Source organism: Psammomys obesus, unplaced genomic scaffold (genome assembly GCF_907164565.1).
Source record: "Psammomys obesus unplaced genomic scaffold, mPsaObe1.curated_primary_1811, whole genome shotgun sequence".
In the NCBI taxonomy this organism is placed as follows: domain Eukaryota; kingdom Metazoa; phylum Chordata; class Mammalia; order Rodentia; family Muridae; genus Psammomys; species Psammomys obesus.
The window spans coordinates 8,095,648-8,115,672 of NW_026592548.1; the positions used below are offsets into that span (position 1 = coordinate 8,095,648).

The 20,025-nt window shown below is 41.3% G+C and overlaps 1 protein-coding gene across 2 annotated transcripts in view; it reads right to left on the minus strand.

Moving 5' to 3' along the window:
* Usp33 (ubiquitin specific peptidase 33) overlaps window positions 1-20,025 on the minus strand; it is a 45,401-nt gene that overhangs the window by 22,099 nt on the left and 3,277 nt on the right. For both annotated transcript variants that reach the window (XM_055614301.1, XM_055614300.1), the window contains exons 2-10: window positions 12,699-12,837; window positions 12,473-12,526; window positions 11,998-12,060; window positions 10,223-10,375; window positions 8,562-8,664; window positions 6,344-6,413; window positions 3,725-3,838; window positions 3,213-3,291; window positions 1,525-1,939 (exon numbers count right to left, since the gene is read on the minus strand). In XM_055614301.1, coding sequence (XP_055470276.1) covers window positions 1,525-1,939; window positions 3,213-3,291; window positions 3,725-3,838; window positions 6,344-6,413; window positions 8,562-8,664; window positions 10,223-10,375; window positions 11,998-12,060; window positions 12,473-12,526; window positions 12,699-12,779 — 1,132 coding nt within the window. In that variant the 5' untranslated portion in view covers window positions 12,780-12,837. The remainder of the gene's footprint in view (window positions 1-1,524; window positions 1,940-3,212; window positions 3,292-3,724; window positions 3,839-6,343; window positions 6,414-8,561; window positions 8,665-10,222; window positions 10,376-11,997; window positions 12,061-12,472; window positions 12,527-12,698; window positions 12,838-20,025) is intronic.

The window sequence follows — 20,025 nt, forward strand, 5'->3', positions numbered from 1 at the left end:
GGTAAGCCTCCAGTCCTCCCAAACTAAGATACTCTCTTCAGGAAAGAAGTGTGATCACTCAAAACACTTGAACTGCTACAGTTCTCTTCAGTAGTCAGAGACAAACTGTCTGTTATTCCTTGGCCACTGAGTTACCTAATCTGATTTTCTAATCATCTAATTTTATAGAATCAACAGCACACCAAGTTAGCTTGGGGGCTGGAGAGATGACTTAGAGGTGAAGAGCACTGTCTGCTCTTCCAGAGGACCTGAGTTCAATTCCCATCATCCATATGGTAGCTCACAAGCATCTGTAATGTTATCTAATCCCCTCTTCTGGCATGCAGGCATACATGCAGGCAGAATACTGTATACATAACAAATAGCTCTTAAAAAATGTTAGCTCTTAAAGAGATAAATATAGTATGTAAAGCAATTTGACTCATGCTTTTCAAATTCAGGTATTTGGACTTTCTCAACACACTGTCCAATACTATTCTGTAATCCCAACAAAGCTCATTTACATATTAGCTAAGTCTACAGAGAACCACTGAATGTAATAACATGCATGATTAGAAAATTTGGGTTGACAGGATCGGATGAATGGGGAGGAGATCCCCCCTATCAGTGGACTTGGAAAGGGGCACAGTGGAGATGAGGGGGGGAGGGTGGGATTGGGAGGGAATGAGGGAGCGGGATATGGCTGGGATACAGAGTTAATAAAATGTAACTGATAAGAAAAAAATAAAATTAAATTAAAAAATTTAAAAAAAAAAAAGAAAATTTGGGTTGATTTTCTCAGGATCTCAACAGAATTTCCTTGAAAGAGGAAAATTCCAAGGAGACTAATTTTGTTTCTTTTTTGATGGGGGGTGGTGATGGTGGAAGGAAGAGGTTTATTTGAGACAGAGTTTCTCCATGTAGCCTTGGCTGTCCTGGACTTGTGGACCAGGCTGGCCTTGAACTCACAGCAATCTGCCTGCCTCTCTGAGTGCTGGGATTAAAGGCATGTGCCACCACACCAGGCTGAGACTAATTTTCTAGACTACTTTGTAAAAATAAATGAATCCTGATGAGCTATTGTTTAAAAAACAAATTAAATCCTAAGTAAATGATCTACAAAACTATCTTACTTTTAGTTTCATAATTTTATGATTTTAACTCAACACTTCAAGGAGACAGCATTAAACTGCAAGTCTATCCAGGATAGCCAAGGCTACAGACAAAAACTCTATAAAGAAAAACCAAAACAAGCAAACAAAAACGTCAAGTCCATTAATTAAAAGTCCAAGAAGTAAGCCAGGTGTGGTAGCACACGCCTTTACTCTCAGCACTCAGGGGCAGGGGCAGGCAGATGTGTTTGTGAATAGCCTGTTCTGCACAGTAAGTTCCAGGCCAGCCATGGGTACACATGGGTACATACTGCCTCAAAATAAAATAGATAAATAAACAAACAAATAAGCCCTTCCAAAAGTAACAATTAGTTAAGCAATACTTGTCTGCCATAACATACTATCACCTCACAATCAAATATTAAATAGTCACCTGAGGCTCTGCCATGGATTTGCACTTTGACGGTCTCCTGGCTGTTCAGGTCAACTGTTTCACATACAGTGTCTCTGTCTTTATCCAGTTCTACATCGGAATTTGCTTTATTGATTTTATTGCACATCTTCTCTTTCTGCCAGTCTTTGGCCATCTCTAAGTCATCCTCATCCTGAATAAGCATTGTGGTCTCATTACTGTCTTCAGGAAAGCCCTTGGAGCCGCTCTCATTTTCTGCTTTCTCACTGCTGCTACAAGACTCGCAGGACTGAAAATCCACATCTGACTGGCTCTTTTCGTCTTCCACAGACTCTTCAGAAGTTAGTGTGTGAGGATCTTCCTCTATTTCCAGGACCTGCTCCTTTAACTCTTCATGAAGCAGATCCATTAGGCAGCGAAGGAATTCCTGGGCATCCTAGCACATCAATAAAAGCATATCAGCAGTCTAGAGCAAACACCCGTAGGAACCTAGGAGGCATGAATAAATGATCTGTGTAGAGTATCACAATGAGCACGTATAGTCCACACTGCGGCACCAATACCTTCCAAACAGAGCAATGCTTTGTAATGAAACTGGATGGACACAAGATAAGGATTTTCCTTGTGTGACAATCAGAATTCAGAAATATGCCCTAAAATAAAACACTATGTGACTTGGGTTTAAGATAGCACTTTTCCTATCCATGGGCTGTATCTTAAAGAAAAATCTTGATCCACCTCAAGAACTTATTTGATAATAAAAATTCCTGAGCAGGCTGCAAAGATGGCTCAGTAAGAGTATTTGCCATGCAAGCCAGAGGAGCCAAGTTCAATCCCTAGAGCCTGCTGTGGAAAGACAACCCACTTTACAAAGTTCTTCTCTGACCCTTATACAGTACAGTGTGCATACCATTTACCATCCCTCCTCACACAAATAATGCTAAATTAAAATTACAAATTCCTGAGCTCCAACCTACAGCTCTAAATTACAATCTCTGGAGACCCGGAAATTTATATGGAAAAAGTTCCTTAGTTTGAGAAATGAGAACTGTCTAAGGACCAGCAATAAATACTCAAGGCACTGTAGAAAACTGAAAGAGCTGAAGCTGCCCTATGACACTGAGAAAGCACGCACAGTTACAAGGTTCGGTGCAGTGGCAGGACATGTGCCTGGCTCCCTCCAAACACTGCACTCGTTCACTGCATCCACAGAAAAGCAGCAATAAATAGACAGGCAGGGGTGCTGGGCACCTGTGTAGTCCCAGCGTGTGAGAGCTGGAGGGAGGAGCACCAGGAACTTCAGGCCATCTACAGAGAGGTCAAGACCAGCCAGAGCTACAAGAGACCCTGTCTCAAAACTCCAAGCACTAAAAACACAAAAGAACACTGATCAGAAAGGCAAACTGGGCAATACAAAGGTCTGATGACATTTTCTACTGACTGAAGTGGAGGCTGCAGAGACAACTCAACAGTGGAGAGTACTTGTTCTGACAAATGACTAGGGTTGATTCCAGCACCCACATGGTATGGCTCAGTCGCAGTAACTTCAGTTCCTAGGTCTGATGCCCTCTTCTGGTCCACGGCACCAGGCACACATGGCACACATACATACACAAAGGCAGAAGAGTCAGACAAATAAAATAAATAAATAAATCTAAGGTAAAAAAAAAAAAAAAAAAAAAAAACAACTTTTGATAAGAATAGCTAACCTGCTGAGAATAGCCTCGAAAAGTTGGATTTACAGTTTTAATTCCTTGAAACAGATTAGCAGGCACAACAGATCCTGGCCTGAAAAAGAAACAATTTAAATAGATATTTTTGTAGTTTTAATTTATTTTTATTTTTATTTTATTTTATTATAATTTTACTACTCTCATGCTGCACAGTATTTTTCAAAAATGCAACTTCGTGAACAGTTTTGTAAAACAAAACTAACCTAGCCAGGTCATTACCAGTGTGCTTAGACATGAGCACAGGCAGAAGCTAGGCCTCTGCTGCCAGCCTAGGAAGGCTTTGTTGCACTGCAACCCCTAACAGGCATCCACAGCTTCTGTACAACTAGTTGGCACTGATAATGCCAACAGCTCCTTCATCTGCATTTCAGTGTCAAATGACCCAATGCAAATCTCCTTTCCACAATCTTTTTCACCCTCCAAACAGGTCTGCACTTCTTCCATACTTTTAAAATTGAATTTTAAACATAACTGTGTTAAGTACATACCTGCTCTTGTGCCACAATTCTGTCATTAGTTTGAGATAACTTTTACAAATGGCGGGTTTCTTGTCTGTTCTAGCCAGTCCTCCACAATCAAGAAAGAAGTATGTCAAAGGTGGGCTGATTTAAAAGAGAGAGCAGTGTCAGAGTGGAATCAAGCCTGAATTCTCACTAATCTCTAGTTGCTCAATGGACTGACAGCAAATGCCAACCTGTCCCTGTCAAGTCTCTGCTCTTTTCAGTCTTGATAGTCATTATTCATCCCTGTATGTCACTAAGTTCAACCACCATTCCCAGATCCAAAAATCAAAGCCCTCCACTCCTGCGTGCTGGGATGAAAGGCTTGAACCACAGCACCCAACCTCTCCCTAAACTTGTTTTTCTTTTTTTAAGAAAAATCTTACAATTGGGCATGGTGGCACACACCTGTAATTCCAGCACTTAGCAGCCAGAAGCAGAAGGAAAATCGTGAGTTCAAGGCTAGGCTGGTCTACACAGAGAGCCCTATCTGAAGTAAACAAGGAAGGAAGGAGGTATGGAAAGAGACAGGGAAGGACTAAGATGAGCTGAGGAGAAAGAGATAGGAAGAGAGAAACAAAGGCAGAAGGGGAGGAGGAACTGCTATGCACCCAAGACTGGCCTCAAACTCATGATCACTCTGCCTCAGCCTCTTCCTGCTTACAGGAAGCGCAGGCACCATGTTCATCCGACCTAGCTCCTAAACAGATCTCAATCCACGCGCATCTCTACTATCCCTCTCATCCACCTCATTTTCTAGTCAGTATTCTTTCTGTTCAGTGGTTCCCCGGGACTCTGATTCTTTGACTTTTCTTCTCTTCTAAACACACTCTTCCCTGTATCATCTTAAACCCCCAACCATATACCAGTGACAGTCAAAGTCATACAGTGTTAGCCTTCATCCACCTCGCATCAGAGTTTTTATCAAAAGTCCAAACTGACAGCTGTCATGACATTTTAATTTCACATGCTCAAAATTTTTCTTTCAAGTGAACCTGCTCTTTCAATAATCTTCAGTGTGTGTGTGTGTGTGTGTGTGTGTGTGTGTGTGTGTGTGTGTGAAACAGAGAGACAAAAGAAGACAAGCACACAGGTGGCTCAGCAATTAAGAGACCTGGCTGTTCTTCCAGAGGACATAGGTTCAGTTCCCAGCACCCACATGGTACCTCACAGCCATCTCCAGCTCCAGTTCCCGGGGGTCCTATCCCATATTCTGGCCTCTGATGGTACAGCATGTACATAGTGCACCAACATACATACAGGCAAAACACTCACACACATAAAATAAAAAATTAAGCATGAGATGAAATAGTTCCTTCATCATATGATTTTATTATTAAACTTTAAATCTCCTCCAAACGTCTAGTCTAAAGGATGTCTTTCTACAATTCACGCACTCCAAGATTGTGTAGGGCCCCTGATTTCTTACCTACATTATTTGTACATCTTCTGTTTTTCCAAATTACACTTTTTCCTACAACGCACTGTCCACAAAGCCACCAAGGCTATAAGACAGATTACTTCACTGTCCTGCTGGAAGAGGACTTCGGTGGTCTATCACCACACCAGAGACCTCAGTTTTGATATGGACTGCACAGGGACCTATGCAGTCACTATGTCTGCCACACAGATTGTCTTCTAGGTTTGCAGTGTCAAGCTTTCCCAAAGGAGCTTACACACTCAAGTCATGCTCTGACAAGCCAAAGTCAGTGATTCTGAATTTTGTTCTAACCCAAGGCCTCTAAATGAAAAGTAGTAATCACCCAATCTTTATGCCATAAATAAGGGGGAAATATAAATACTCTATTCAAGGAATTCTACCTATAGAAATATATAGACATTCATAAGATTTCTAACCTAAAAATGATCTTAGTATTTGGTGAGTTTAACCTCTTCATTTTTGTACATAAATACACTTGGCAGAGATATTGTTCAGTAGAGCAGTGTGCTTAAGGGCCTAAGTTTGAGGCCCAGCAATGCAAAAACACAAAAACAAATACTTTCCCCAAGGGCATACTACTTGAAGTCTAAGCCAGGATCATCAACCTTAGAGAACTACAGGAATTAACCGGTTTGTGGGCAGATGCCTACAATCCCAGGACTAGAAAAGTGGTAGCATAAGGATCAGAAATTCAAGAGTCATCCTCAACTACATATTTCCAGGCCAGCCTGGGTTAAAATAAGCCACTCTGAAAAGAAAAATGGAATAATAAACTTAGATGTATACACTGCAATCCCAGTGGGATTACAGGTTTCCTCACCCAGGTCCCTGCCTCTCTGCTCTGGGAGTTACTCACCTACCATAGCAACAAGCTAAGTAAGCAAATCCTGTATTGGAGCTGGGATGGTGGCACACACCTTTGGTCCCAGTGCTGGCGAGGCAGAAGAATCTCTGAGTTCAAGGCCAGCCTGGTCTACATAGTGAGTTTCAAGAAAGTCAGAAAGAAAGAGGAAAGGAGGAAAGGAGGGAGGGAGGGAGGGAGGGAGGGAGGGAGGGAGGAAGGAAGGAAGGAAGGAAGGAAGGAAGGAAGGAAGGAAGGAAGGAAGGAAGGAAGGAAGGAAGGAAGGAGAAAATACAGACCTACCTGAACTGGTCTTGCTACTTACCAGTTAGAAAGAGCCTGCAGAGCTGCATTCATATAACAAGTATTTCCGATGTTTTTCAAACCTGTAAGGCCTGTGAAGAACAAATATAAGTCATCATTCAGTAAACATCAATGACTCAATGTTCTTAGTGTGTATTGAGAACAATTTCAAAAGTTGAAGCTATAAAAATGAGAAGACAGTTCACTGATGAAGCATGCGCACACTGTGCACACAGCCCTGAATTCAATGCTCAGTGATCGAACACGCACACACACATGCACACACGCACGCAGACACAACATTAACAAAACAAAAACATGGAAACACAAGGCAATAGCTTGAACAACTCAGAGGCTATGCTTTTGGAAATCTTTCACTCTCCAAATTTTTAAGCTTTAGATAAATTTCAAGATTTGCTAATCTAACCTGAAAAGAATCTGCACTTTAAAAAAAATAACCCTCTCTACTACTGAGTAAAGAATACATTTCTGGGGGTTGGGGAAGGGGAGATGACCAGGTTCTCTTTAAGTAGCCCTGGCTGACCTGGAACTCACTCTGTAGACCAGGCTGGCCATGAACTCACAGAGATCTGCTGCATCTCCATCCTGAGTGCTGGGATTAAAAGTATGCACCACTACCCTCAGTTTAAAAATTCATTTTTAAAATAACTTGTGTTATGATTAAATTATCATTTTTACCAAAGACTATGTAGGAAATGGGCCTGATGTTGATCCCAAACCAACATCCCGTGGTAATCATAGACCATGAGCTCCTCCCCTTCCATGGGCTACATTTTTACCTCGTCCATCTTCATTCTATTTTTCTCAGCTTATTCCATCATTAAAAGAGAAAACAGACTGTGGATGAAACTCAAGAGGCAAAGCATATGCTGTAGTGAAAGTTCTGGTTTCTTTAAAAACTCAGTTATGTAAACAGGGGTTTGTTTTAATCCCAAGTGTGGGCTATGAAGCTGCTTTTAGTTTATCCACCAAAGATAATTGTCCCATGAGGGCCATGGTCTTTGCCAGGTGGAGACAGTTTAACTCTGAGGGTAAAAATATACTTTGGAGGGCACTCGAAGGAAGAAGGTGGCTGCTGTCTCTCCCCCCACCCCGCCCCCGCTGCTCTTGGTTGCTGTTGATACAGTTTGACAAGAAGTTGGAGATACCTTGAAATGAAGATTGCAATTGCCAATAAACTAAGTCTCAAGAGGTCTATATCCCCTGTCCTTCTAACCTCCTTTCTCTCCTACCCAGGGTCAGGGAGTTGGAAGAGAGGTAGAGAAATATGAAACCAATAAAGTAAAAGAGCTTAGAAAGGTGCTTACAATGGGCTCAGCATTTGCCCCTCTTACCAATTCCCAACACAATAACAAAGAAACAATAACAAAAACAGAATTATCATTTGGGCATAGTGTTGCATGTTTTTAATCCCAGCACTCAGGATGCAAAGGCAAGTGGATCTCTGTGAGTTCAAGGTCAGCCTGGTCTACATAGCAAGTTCCAAGACAGCCAGACTACATAATAGACCCAAATCAAAAGAAACAAGCAAAATAACAACCCTAAAAAATAAAGTAAAATTTCTAGGGTTAGGGACGTAGCTCAGTAGAAGGGTGCACAAAAGTCCTGTGTTCCAAGAATTTGCAGAAAATTTGAAGTTTATATTAAATACTCTGAGCCTTTAAAATATGGGAAATCTTGATAGACTGTCTCACAATGTAGGAGTCAAAAGTTGAATGAATAGGGCAAGAGGTCCCCTAGAATCTCCTGATTCTTTCCAAATGCTAGTCCATTGAAAATTCACTCTTTTTTTCTTCTTGCTTTCTTTCTGTGGAAGAGAGCAAAACAGCAACAGCTTAGGCTGCCCTCAGCCTCCTAAGCGCTAGGTCACAGGCACCACTGTCTGGCTTTCCCTATAGACAGTCTGCAAAGGCAGTATTTCACACCTCTCCAGCAACTCCTATCACTGGCAGGTGAGAATTCAAAAACAGGGTAAAAGTAAAAGGCTCCCTCCCACAAAGCAAGGTGAGGGAAACGCGGAGTCCAGCTGTGACACACTGGCACCAGACACATACCAAGGTTGTACTCTCTACAAACACAGGTTCACAAAGTCAGACTTCTCAGCTCTGTTCTTATCATCTCCAGTCTCTACTGACAAAACTTTAGATTTTGAACTTCTCAAGCCTCAGTTTCTTAATGAATGGCAGTGCCACACAGGAGTGTTGAAGAAGAGCCTTTACCTCTTGCCTTCAGCTCATCTTCTTCTTCCACTTCTATATCCAGATCTTCAAATACGGCAACCAGAGGGGTTTTCAATGCTGTATTACTGGGTATTTTAAAATCCTTAACAAAAAGACATAGCACACTTGAATAAACCCTAATACTATCAAAACACACGTTAATTTTACATAAACATCTACATCACAATACTATTGAAAGATACTACCGTAACAACAAAAACTGGGTAGCATGATGTCACATGCCCGTAACTCCAGCACTCAGAAGGCAGAGGCAAAAAGATCAGTTCAAGGCCAGCCCTGGCTGGTAACAAGTTAGCGGCCAGCCTGGGCTGCATGAAACCCTGCACCAAAACAGCCATAACAGCAGGGCTGGAAAGACAGCTTAGTGCCAGAGCATCAGAAGGCCCTAATTGATTTCAGTACCTATATAAGGTGGTTCTAAACTGCCTGCAACTCCAGCACCACGATCCTCTGCTGGATTTCTATGGCACCTGTTTTTATTTGTGCACACACGTGCACGCATGCACACACAAACATAATTTTAAAAATTAAAAAATAAAATAAAGGTAACAACAACAAAGATAGAGCCCTAAGGCTTTGTGCCATTAGAGGATATTATAAAGCTTACATTTATATTTTGTAGAAAGTACCTACAAAAACATGCTTTTTGTTTTTAATTATGTACTTGTGAATCTACGTGACAGTATTTACATGTGAGTACAGGTAGAGAAGGCCAGAGGCAGATGATGCACTAGAGCTGGAATTACAGGCAATTTTGAGTCACCGGTGTGGGTGCTGGGAGCCATACTCAGTATGTGCTCTTAACCACTGAGCCACCTTTTCTAGTCCCAAATCACTTGTTACAAGTGATGTTTCTGAATTTAAGCTCAAGAACTAACTTTCTGTAAATTAGTGACATGCCTTGTCTTTTCTGATTTCTGTAACTTCTACAGCAACAAAGGTGGAGGCAGATAAGCTCATTCACAGATTGCCAATGCTTCTCTCAGGCCTGACTGTGCTTGTTTTATACATGTACACACAACAGACTTCTGAAAACAAGAAGCAGCTATCTTTGTAAACTTGTTTTTAAAACTTTTTAAGTCTCCTGATCCACAGGACAGAGTTAATACTGATGCTAAGTTTTTGTCTCTACTGGTTTTGGTGTTACAGTAACAGGCTGCCAAGGGCAGAGAACAGGAAAGGGAGGAGAGGGGCTGTATCGGCACCAGCCACAGAAGTCCTACCACCTTCCTAGATTTAGAGTTGCAGAAATAGAGATGTATTTACAAAAGCCTTATGGAAACCTACTACTTTGTAAGCTAATTTTAAAAATATCCTTTTTTTTTTTAAAAGGAATTTGAACACAGGCACTCTGCATAAACAGACATTGTTTTTAAGTTATTAAAGAAAACCTCAGTACCTGGTATGGGATAGCCTCTCCAACCTTGTCTTCAAGAACTTTAACAACGCACATGTGTTTTTCTACCTTCAACCCCATCCTCCCCTCCCATTCATTCCAGGCTATGAAAGAACAGAGCAAGGCACGGGTGCTGAGTTAAAAAAGCTTTCTAAAGTACAGGTAAGGTAAGATACTTGTAAATTCCAACTATATGAAGTTCTGAAATTATTTCCTGAACACTTACAATCTAAAATTCAATTACCTGGACACTGTTTTCTTGTGTTTGTTGAGGCTGTCTTACATGAGGTAATGAAGGAGAAGTTCCTAATTTTCTATCCAAAAACACTTCTTTGCTGCAAGCGTAACACCACACTCGAAGAGTAGTGAGGTTCACAGTCAGATAATGCTTTGTCTCCTACACAGTTGATGAGGAGGGAAAAGGAAGCCACCATTAGATTTACTTGAAAATGTTCCTGCAAAGGAGCTCATAATGACCTGCAGCCTGTGACAAACAACAATTGACTCAAAAAGCTAATGTGGAGCATACACATAAACATATCAAAACTTCTTTAGATTAACTACAAACTCTTACAGTAACAACGCCTAACCTACTCTACAAGGTACTCTAGCGTCTGCTTCCCCTCATTCACAAGCCAGAGATAAACACAACAGTGTAAGTTTCCTCAGTTCTGCAGTTAGAAAACAAGAATACAAGAAACTAGTGAGACATTCCCGTAATTCCAGCAGGCCAAAAGGATCATATGTTCAAGACCAACCTACACTACACAGCAAATTAAAGCCCAGCTTGGGCTACAGGAGACCTTTTCAGGGGCCTGAGGAGTGTTTGCTTATTTGTCTTCATCTAGGAAAACAGAGCAGCAAAATTAAACTGAAGCAAAATACAGCTCATGCAGCAATAAAAATAAGCTCTCAGATAAATGGATAGCCTTTGGAATGAGGGTTAGCCCTGTAGAATATACAAGATATGACTGGCTGGTTCCTCAGTTGTCTAAAGGATGGCCATAGAAAGCACCATTTCAGATACACAGTGAAGTAAACTGTGTACATGCTGCCTCAGGCTTCGAGTATTTGGACTTCCTAATTCTCAGGAGGAAACCTGCTTGATACCAGTTGCTACAGATTACCCATGGAAACCTTAAGATCCATTCACTTGAGAAATATACAGTTTAAAATGGAAGATCTACCTAACACTAGTCAAGATTCATGTCCGAGTCACATGGGAAGCGTCATACAGGTAGAGCAATGTGGAGTGGCCCTGCAGCCAGAGTGACGTGCAGGGCTAGGGACAGGATAAGAGCTAGAGTACAAGTGTGTTAGCCAAACAGTCATGAGCCTAAGCACTAGGCTGGCAAGATGGCTCAGCAGGAAAAAACACCTGGCATAAGCTTGACAACCTGAGTTCAAACCTACAACCCACAATGGAAAGACAGAATCAAGTACCCCAAAATTGTCCTCTGACCTCTACATATGCTATGGCACACAAAGGCCTCCCACACACAAATAAGAAACAATTACATTTTAAAAATAAACAAAAACCTACTCCTCTCCACTAACTTCAAGTCCATAATCTGATACCACACCTAAAACCTCTACACACATGGAAGTGTACTTCCTTTATCTATACTAAATTAAAGTCATGTATTAATACTGATTTTCTTAGCAATTCCCTCCCCACCTTTTATGGAGAATAAACAAAGTTTTACCTTAGGTATTTTCTAAAAAGTAAAAACTCTAGGTTGGTGTGGTGTCACACATCTGTAACAAAACATGTAACAGACACAGAGAGGAGGACTCCAAATTCTAGGCCAGGCTAGATTACACAGCTAGATCAGATCACAAACCCCTCACAAACTCCATCACATCTTGAATTAATGTTGTATTGATTCTCCTTTCCTTCAAGGTCTGAAACTCTCCTTGCACGGCCAGAATTACAGCACAGGGGTACAGTACATGCTTGGCACACTTAGCCCTGGATCCAATCCCAGCACCACAACTGCCATATACCCACATACATACCTGTGAATGTATGGTGCTGTGGTCTACTTGTGACTCCCCGCAGCCAACATAGGAACACCTGTTCTATAATAAGTGTGTAAAATGGGAGTATTTTATCACAGGCACATTAGCTTACAAACAGCACTACAACAAGATTTATACTTATTTTTTATTTTGTTTTAACTTAATGACTGAATTACTTTCCAGAGTTAGATAATGTAACTAAAAGTTATTAAGCACAAAGATCAGACTAAGTATTTCAAAACTGAAAGTTACAACCCCTCCAATGAAAGCTAAACACAGGAATATCTGAGTGGCTTACTAAAAGTTCCACAAGCATCCTTCAATTAAAATTCACCCAAAGTCTGAACTTTAATTTTTTGTTATTAGTGGTTTTAAAAGTATGCTCATATAAATTCTTTTTTATATCAAAAACTGTTTTTAATATGTATAAATTTACAATAGCAAACTTTTCAGGAAAAAAAAAAATACATACCTCCAGGCATGCCCACAGATTTGGTCCTCTGACTTTACAGTCCTGACAAGCCCCCTAGGAAAGTAAACACAAGAGATAGCTGTTATGTCAGCACAGAAACCATACACAGTTCACTCTAACAACAGGGATTTTGAGGCATGACACAGAGTACTCTATCAGCTTACTTAAATGTATCTGTAACAGGAAAGTGAGTGTGGCAGTGAAGAATAATTACCATGGAACTTACATGAGATTTTTGTATCAAATCCTCTTTTGTTATTTCACCAACTGAATCCAAATGTGGACAATGATTTCGAAAAGTCGTCATTTTCTTACAGTGTTTTGTTTTGTTTTTATTTCCCAAGACTTTCCAAATCAGGCAAAACCTACAGAAAAAGTGACCCAAAAATTAATTACAAAAATCTTAGCAAACTAAAAATGATTAAAGCAAAAGATGAAATAAGGAATATACACACTCTCCCTGCAAAGAATGCTCAGATGTGCTGTGGTTAGTGCAATAAATAAATCTGCACTGACTGTTTGACTGACTGATTGATTGACTGATTGAGACAAAGTTTCACTGTGTAGTCCTGGCTGCCCTGGAATTCACCGTATAGACCAGACAGGCCTTAAACTCATAAAAGATCTTGTCTCTGCCTCCCGACTGCTGGAAACAGAAGTGCCCACCACACCAGGCTTTTTTTGCTTGTCTGTGTTTTGAGACAGGGTCACACCTGATGGCACTAGCTGTCCCGGAACACATTATGCAGACCAGGCTGGCCCCAAACTAATCAATATCCGCCTGCCTTTGCCTTTTAAGTGCTGGGATTAAAAGTGTGCTCTACCATACCTGGCTTAAATATTATTTCTTTGAGAATTTCATACAACATCTTTGACCATTTTTACTCCTTTCCTCAACACTTCCCAAATCCAAAACTAGAAGTTTGGTTTCTTTTAAAAAAATGCAGTTATGTTATATAAATATTTTTTGTTTTAACCCCAAATATGGGATTTTGGTTTGAGCTTTAGTCTGTCCATAGCTCATAATTGCCTCCTGCAGAGCATGCCTCATGCAGCACGGAGAGGCATGGTCTCGGACTCTGAGGAATATAAATACAGGAGCCCAGAAAGAGAAGGTCTTACTGTTTGGAGAGACCAGAGATGGAAGGTATGGCAGCTTGGAGGAGACTGCGGCCTTTGCTGTTGACGGAGACTGGTATGGCCACAAAAGAACCCATCAACCCTAAACAGCCAGGAGAAGTAAAGGGGTCTGTGCCCCTCTTCCCACTAACATTCTCTCTCCTACCTAGGGATGGGGGATTGGAAGGGAGAGGCTTTAAGGAACTCCAAATAGAGTTTAAAAATGAGCGCAGCATCCAGCCAGAAAGTAGCTGGCACTGCCAGTGTTCATGCTACCACTTCACCAGTGGGCATGGGCACCAGGCCCGCTGTTACTGCAGCTTGTACAGTTCAGGGCTAGGTAAGAGAGATGATTATTTTTTTTCCTTCAATAGCTTGCATAGGGACTTCCAGAACTATGAAAGCAAGCCAGTAAGGATGAATACTAGTTTTATATTTCCATGTTCTATGACTCAAGTTTATGTGTTGTCTAGAGCAGCAGGGTCTTATCAGCCAGAGAAAACCTGTCTCAATGAGGAAGAAGAGGAGGACTGACTCAAAAGGTGTCCTCTGACTTCCACACACACACTGGGACATGTGTACCTATTCTCACATGCACAAACAGACAATATGATAAAAATAATCATTAATTTTTAACGTTTGAAAATTTAAGTAAATCACACTGTGGACTTCAGGGCATGAAGATTAATTTAAAACAAATTAATAATGTTCTTATTCATGTTTTAAGAGACTGTTTGGCAGCCTTCTTCACCTATTTCTCATCTCTTCTCTCATTTTTGTAAGCAAGTACAGATACTGTTGTCAGGAGAGAAGAGCTGGATTCATTCACCCTCTTGCCTTGAGTAACTAAAAGTAAACAAACACATAAACAGATGGTTTTTTAGGTACTGGACAGTATCAAACGCTATGACTGGCTGGCCTGGAACCTGTTATGTAACCTAGGCTGGACTCAAACTCAGAAATTCTCCCACCTCTGCCTCCAATGAGTTACCCCAGGCAGCTCAATCTTTAAAAAATAAAGTGAAACCACTCAACACGGAGCTGTGACCTTCACATGCACACACAGATATAAAAGAATCCTTTACTCAGCATTTCCCAGGAGCCCAGCATGGCCATGTCGAACATTTCCTTCAAATATTTATTGGCCATCTGTATGTCTTCTTTTGAGAATTGCCTAATTATTTGCCCATCAGATTGGATGATTGGAGGAATATTTCCTCTGTGGCTCTTCATGAACTCTAGAACTAACTTCAGAGACACGGCTGACAACAGATTTTCTCTCATTCTGTAGTTCTATCTCTTCACTCTTCAAGTGCTGACCATAAACACTTCTGACATTTATTTGCTGTCATTTCCCTCTATTCTTTAGTGCTCTTGTGGTGTGTGTGTGTGTGTGTGTGTGCACAAACATATACCACTATATACAGGTGCTGATGGTGGCCAGAACAGGTGACAGTTCCCCTAGACCTGGAGTTGCACTTGACTGTGAACTGCTGGGAACCGAACCTATATCCTCTGTCCTCTGGAAGGGCAGAAAGTGTGCCTAACCCGAGTCATGTCTCCAGGGCCATAGGTGTTTTGTAAAAGATGGTCTTGATGAACTTTACCAAATACTTCTCAGGATACTAATAGTTTGCCCTATTTCTTGCTTCACTTGTTGATATAATCTATTACTGAAGCTGGTAAGTAATGATCCTTATGTGGGCAACATACTCCACTGGGTCAAACAATGCTGATAACCTGTTGCCTCACATTTATACCCTATAACACTGCATTTATAAATTCTGTATTTCGTGTTTTAGTAGCATTCTTCAGAGATAAACGCTCACGTTAGACAGGATTCACAGAGCAATGGCTTCAATGGTGCAATGGAGGGCTTTTCTTTGATGAGGCATTACTTAAGTTAGAACCATCTGCTAAGATACTTTTTCACAAATAAATTGTTTTTGTCATTGACGGTTTTGTTTTGCTTTGTTTTGTCTGGTTTTTAATTTTGGTTTCTGAGACAGGATCTCACTATGCTGCCTTTGCTGGTCTGGAACTCACTGAGCCTTATCCTAGGATTCCAAACGCCTCCGCCTCCCAAGAGCTGCTGGGTTTAAAGGCATACACCACAATGCACAGGCCCCAAAGACAATTTCTTTCTTCCTTTCCTTTCCTTTCCTTTCCTTTCCTTTCCTTTCCTTTCCTTTTCTTTTCCCTCCCTCCCTTCCTTCCTTTCTGCCTTGGCTGTCCTGGACTCATTTTGTATACCAGAATGGCCTTGAACTCAGAGATACACCAATCTCTGCCTCATGAGTGTTGGGACTAAAGGCATGTGCCACTACGCCTAATCAAAGACAACTTCTTACTCATCTTGTCAGTCCTTTATAATAATAATAATTAACACATTAAGATAATGTGTTAATTCAAGTTTTTAGTTTGTGTATCAGTTTTGCTTACTTTGGTAAGCAAAGTACCTATAGAAGCTACACAAGAGACTGAGGTAGGATGAGTCCTTGAGCCAGCTTGGACAACAGGGCCAGTTCAGCCACGATTAAAAAAAAAAAAAGTAAAATAAGGGCCTAGAGACATGGCTTAGATATTAAGGGTACTTGGTGGTCTTGCATAGGACTTTGCATTCAGTTTCTAGAACCTACATGGCAGCTCAAAACTATCTCCAACTCCAGTTTCAGGGGACCTGACGTCCTCCTCTAGACTCCGCAGGCACAGGTACACACGTGGTACATTCTGACATGTAGACAAAGCACTAATACACATAATAAGTTTTAATTAAAATAGGCTGGGCATGGTGCTACATGTCTATAATCTAGCTCTCAGGAGATGGAGGAGGAAGGAGGGTTAGAAATCCAAGGCTAGCATGGTCGACACAGCCGGACCCTGTCTTAAACAACAAAAAAGGAAAAGGAAAGAAACAAGAGGAAACAAAAAACAGGCTATATATTTCCCATTAGTACTACTCTTGCTAGTGGGATGGAAATGTTCTCATGGCTTCCTAAACAATACTGGAAGGTTGCCTCAGAGAAAAGAAAGGGGCTGGGAACTGAAAAGGAACTTCAAAGATGGGCTTTCCCCTTTATATTTTAAAAAAAGAAAGAAAAGAAACCCAAACAAATAGACTAAAATAAGTGTTGTCTGTTTTGTGATCAGTTTACTAGTATCTACATATCCAAGATATTTACTGAGAATCAGTGTGTAAACACATGCTCACACTACCGTACTGTGGCTAAGCAATCTTCCTATAATTAGATAGCGCACCCTCAAATAGAAGGTCTTCGGTAGTCCTGTTAACTAGTTTTAGGAAGCTTATTCAGTATGGCTACAAAATGATCCTTTTATTTAAGAAAGGTATGTTGATTTTAGGGCATTCCAATGCAGTTAAAACAACTAAGTTCCTTAGTTCAACTTCTTCCCAAGGAACTCACCAAAAGAAGAGAAAGCATGTCTACTGCCAAGTTTGAAGACCCGAGTTCAACTGCAGGGACCCACAGGGTGAAAAGCAGAATCAACCCAGAAGCTGCCCTTTGACCTCCACAGAGGTGTCACAGCACATGCAGACATACTCACAAAATGCATAAAGTATCACAACAAATTTCAAAGCTGTTTCTTGTATTTTATACAAATGTCCTACAGAACAAATCCTTCACACCTGTGTGAAGACCTGCAGTTCATACAGCCCTAAAACCTCTAAGTCCCCTTAACTTGAATGAAACCTTAACCTATTTAAAGAAAGCTATTAACAAGCTCTAATCTCCAGACTCTCTGCTTAGAAATACCTATCTACTTAGAAAGCCCATTAGTGAAGAGTCTGTGTCTGTTAAGAACATGGTCTCCTATTTCTACATCTGGTCTGGAATCTATTCCAAACACTGCCAAAAATCAAACCAAAGCCCAGCTCTGAAACACCAACCCTCGCTCCACACAAAATTGCTTGAGATTTGTCAATATAAAGTAGTATTTCCTACAAGGAAGAGAAAAAAATCTACCCCCCCCCCCAAAAAAAAAGCCTGCCACCTAAGATGCCTCTGAACCACAACAACCAGCACATCACCCTACAGGCCCAGCAGTAACATACATACCTTGGCTGTAACCAACAGCTCTAATTGGATGTAAGACCCACCCAAGAAGAAACCCACGCCCAGTACTGGAAATCGATCCAAATTACCTGGGGCTAGTAAACTCATAGATTCATGGATGTTGGAAAACCTACAACCACCACTTTACTAACTCAGCCTAACCCTAACTACGCAGTTAATGTTGGTCCTTACATCCACAAATACCTGTAGTTCTCATCAAGGCAATTTCTTTGCAACAGAGACCATTACAGAAAACTACAACCAATCAAAAAGCAGAGTTGTGGAGCTCAGCCCCAGAGGACTTAACCTTCAAAACAACTCCAGCACCTAAGGTTCAAGGAACACTGCAGAAGAGGCATGGGTAGAGGGCAGGGGCCAAAGGATCAGAGGCCTCTCTGTAACATCAGTGACATCAGAAGTGCCCATGTAAAGTCTCACCAGCATGACTGCCCAGGCATGAGCCAGAAAAGGACAACTACCGACATCCCAAAGGGACAATAAGGAGAACCCACGGGGCCTGCAAAAACTGCAGCAGCTAAGGAATGCTGACAGCAGGAGAAAGTCTTCCCCAGGGAAGAGCAAAACGGTCAGCTCAGAAAACATACATACACGTTATATTAACTCAGAAAGTTATATTTAGGAATATACATGTAAGAATGCATGTAAAAACAATGAATAAAAACCTAGCCATGAAGCCAGGCCTGGCAGCAGATGCCTTTAATCCCAGCACTGGGGAGGCAGAGGCTGACAGATGGATCTCTGTGAGTTTGAGGTCAGCCTGATCTACAGAGTGAGTTCTAGGACAGCCAAGGCTACACAGACAAACCCTGTCTCATAAAATGAAAAGGAAAAAAAAAAAGAAAGAAAGAAAAAATTAAAAACTGGTTTTGAAAGAGATCAAGAAGAGGTATACAGGAAGGTTTGGCAAGAGGGAAGGGAAAGAAAACTATGTAATTAATGATAATCTTAAAAAATAAAAAATATTAAAAAAATCTGCCCAACTGGTCAATTTTAGTTTGTCTAGTTAAACTAATCGTGGCAAAAAATGGGAGAGAGAGAACATGACAGTCTTAACAAATTTGACAAGGTCTAATAAAAGCCTCAGGTAATCTGAGTCTTACATCTATATCAAACAAGACCGAGGACAGCCATTGGCCCAACACAGTATCCCATACCTATAATTCCTATAATTTTAGAGGCAGAAGCAGAATTGCCACCACTTTAAGAGTAGTCTGGTTTCCACAGAGAGTTCTAGGCCAGCCAGAGCTATACAGACAGAAACAGAAAGGAGAGTGCAGCTCTGTGCACCACTGTCTTTCCAGTATACACGGGACCCCGGTTCCTTCCCCAGTGTCACCACAAATGAACAACTTATTCAGACAGGCACAAACAGAAAAACAAATGCAATCACCACATTCCAGTGACAGCAACTAGAAGGAAAATAGTTGAGCCTTTTTTGTTTGTTCACTGAGTGATAACATCTTCGATCATAAAAGAATAAAACACTGCCAGCAGTGTTGGCACACACCTGTAATCCCTGCCCTGGAGCTGGATGCCAAAAGACTGTTAGTTCAGGGCCACTCTGGGTAACTCAGAAAGACCTTGTGCCAAAACAAGAGAGCATATAAAAATTTTAAGTCATCTGAATAATGCTGCCACCAAACCTATTAAAAATTCCTTCTTTGGGATTTCATAATCAATTGCAAACTTCAAGCAAGTTATTTCACATTCAGTCACACAACTTCACATCTCACTATATTTCAAGGTTGTTACAAGCCCTGAAAATAGACTAATTGTTAACACGGGTGTAGTGACATCCGGGGCAAACAGTTGGAGGTCTCTGAATGACCACTCATCTACCCAATCACCTCCCCACCCCCATTTCTTTTTTTCCCCCCGAAACTCGTGACAGGTGGCTTTCCAACCTCATCCATTACCCTCTTAGATGTCTCCTTACCTTCAATTGCCAAATCCTGCTATTTCCACCACTTGTAACTCAGCTCTGAGTCATGTCACGATTACTGAATAAGAACACCTGCTAATGCCACTGCTGCGCAGGCACAGTGCCCTCTGAACCTACATTAGATCTTACTGCACCTCAGAGCCTGCCAGGCCCTCACAAGCGGACTTTTCTGAAGCAGTCAGCAAGGACAGGGCTGAGTAGAAAACACCACACTCAGCTGCACTGGGGGCCATTTCTCTACAGCTCCACAGCATTAAGCCCTTACTGGCTATTCCTTCGAATTTTCTGGAATAGCATCCACTATTATTACAAGGCCTAAGTTCAAGAGACACTGCCAAGAAGCCTCAAAAAAAAAAAAAAAATGCTGGTGAGGGCTGGAGAGATGGCTTAGAGGT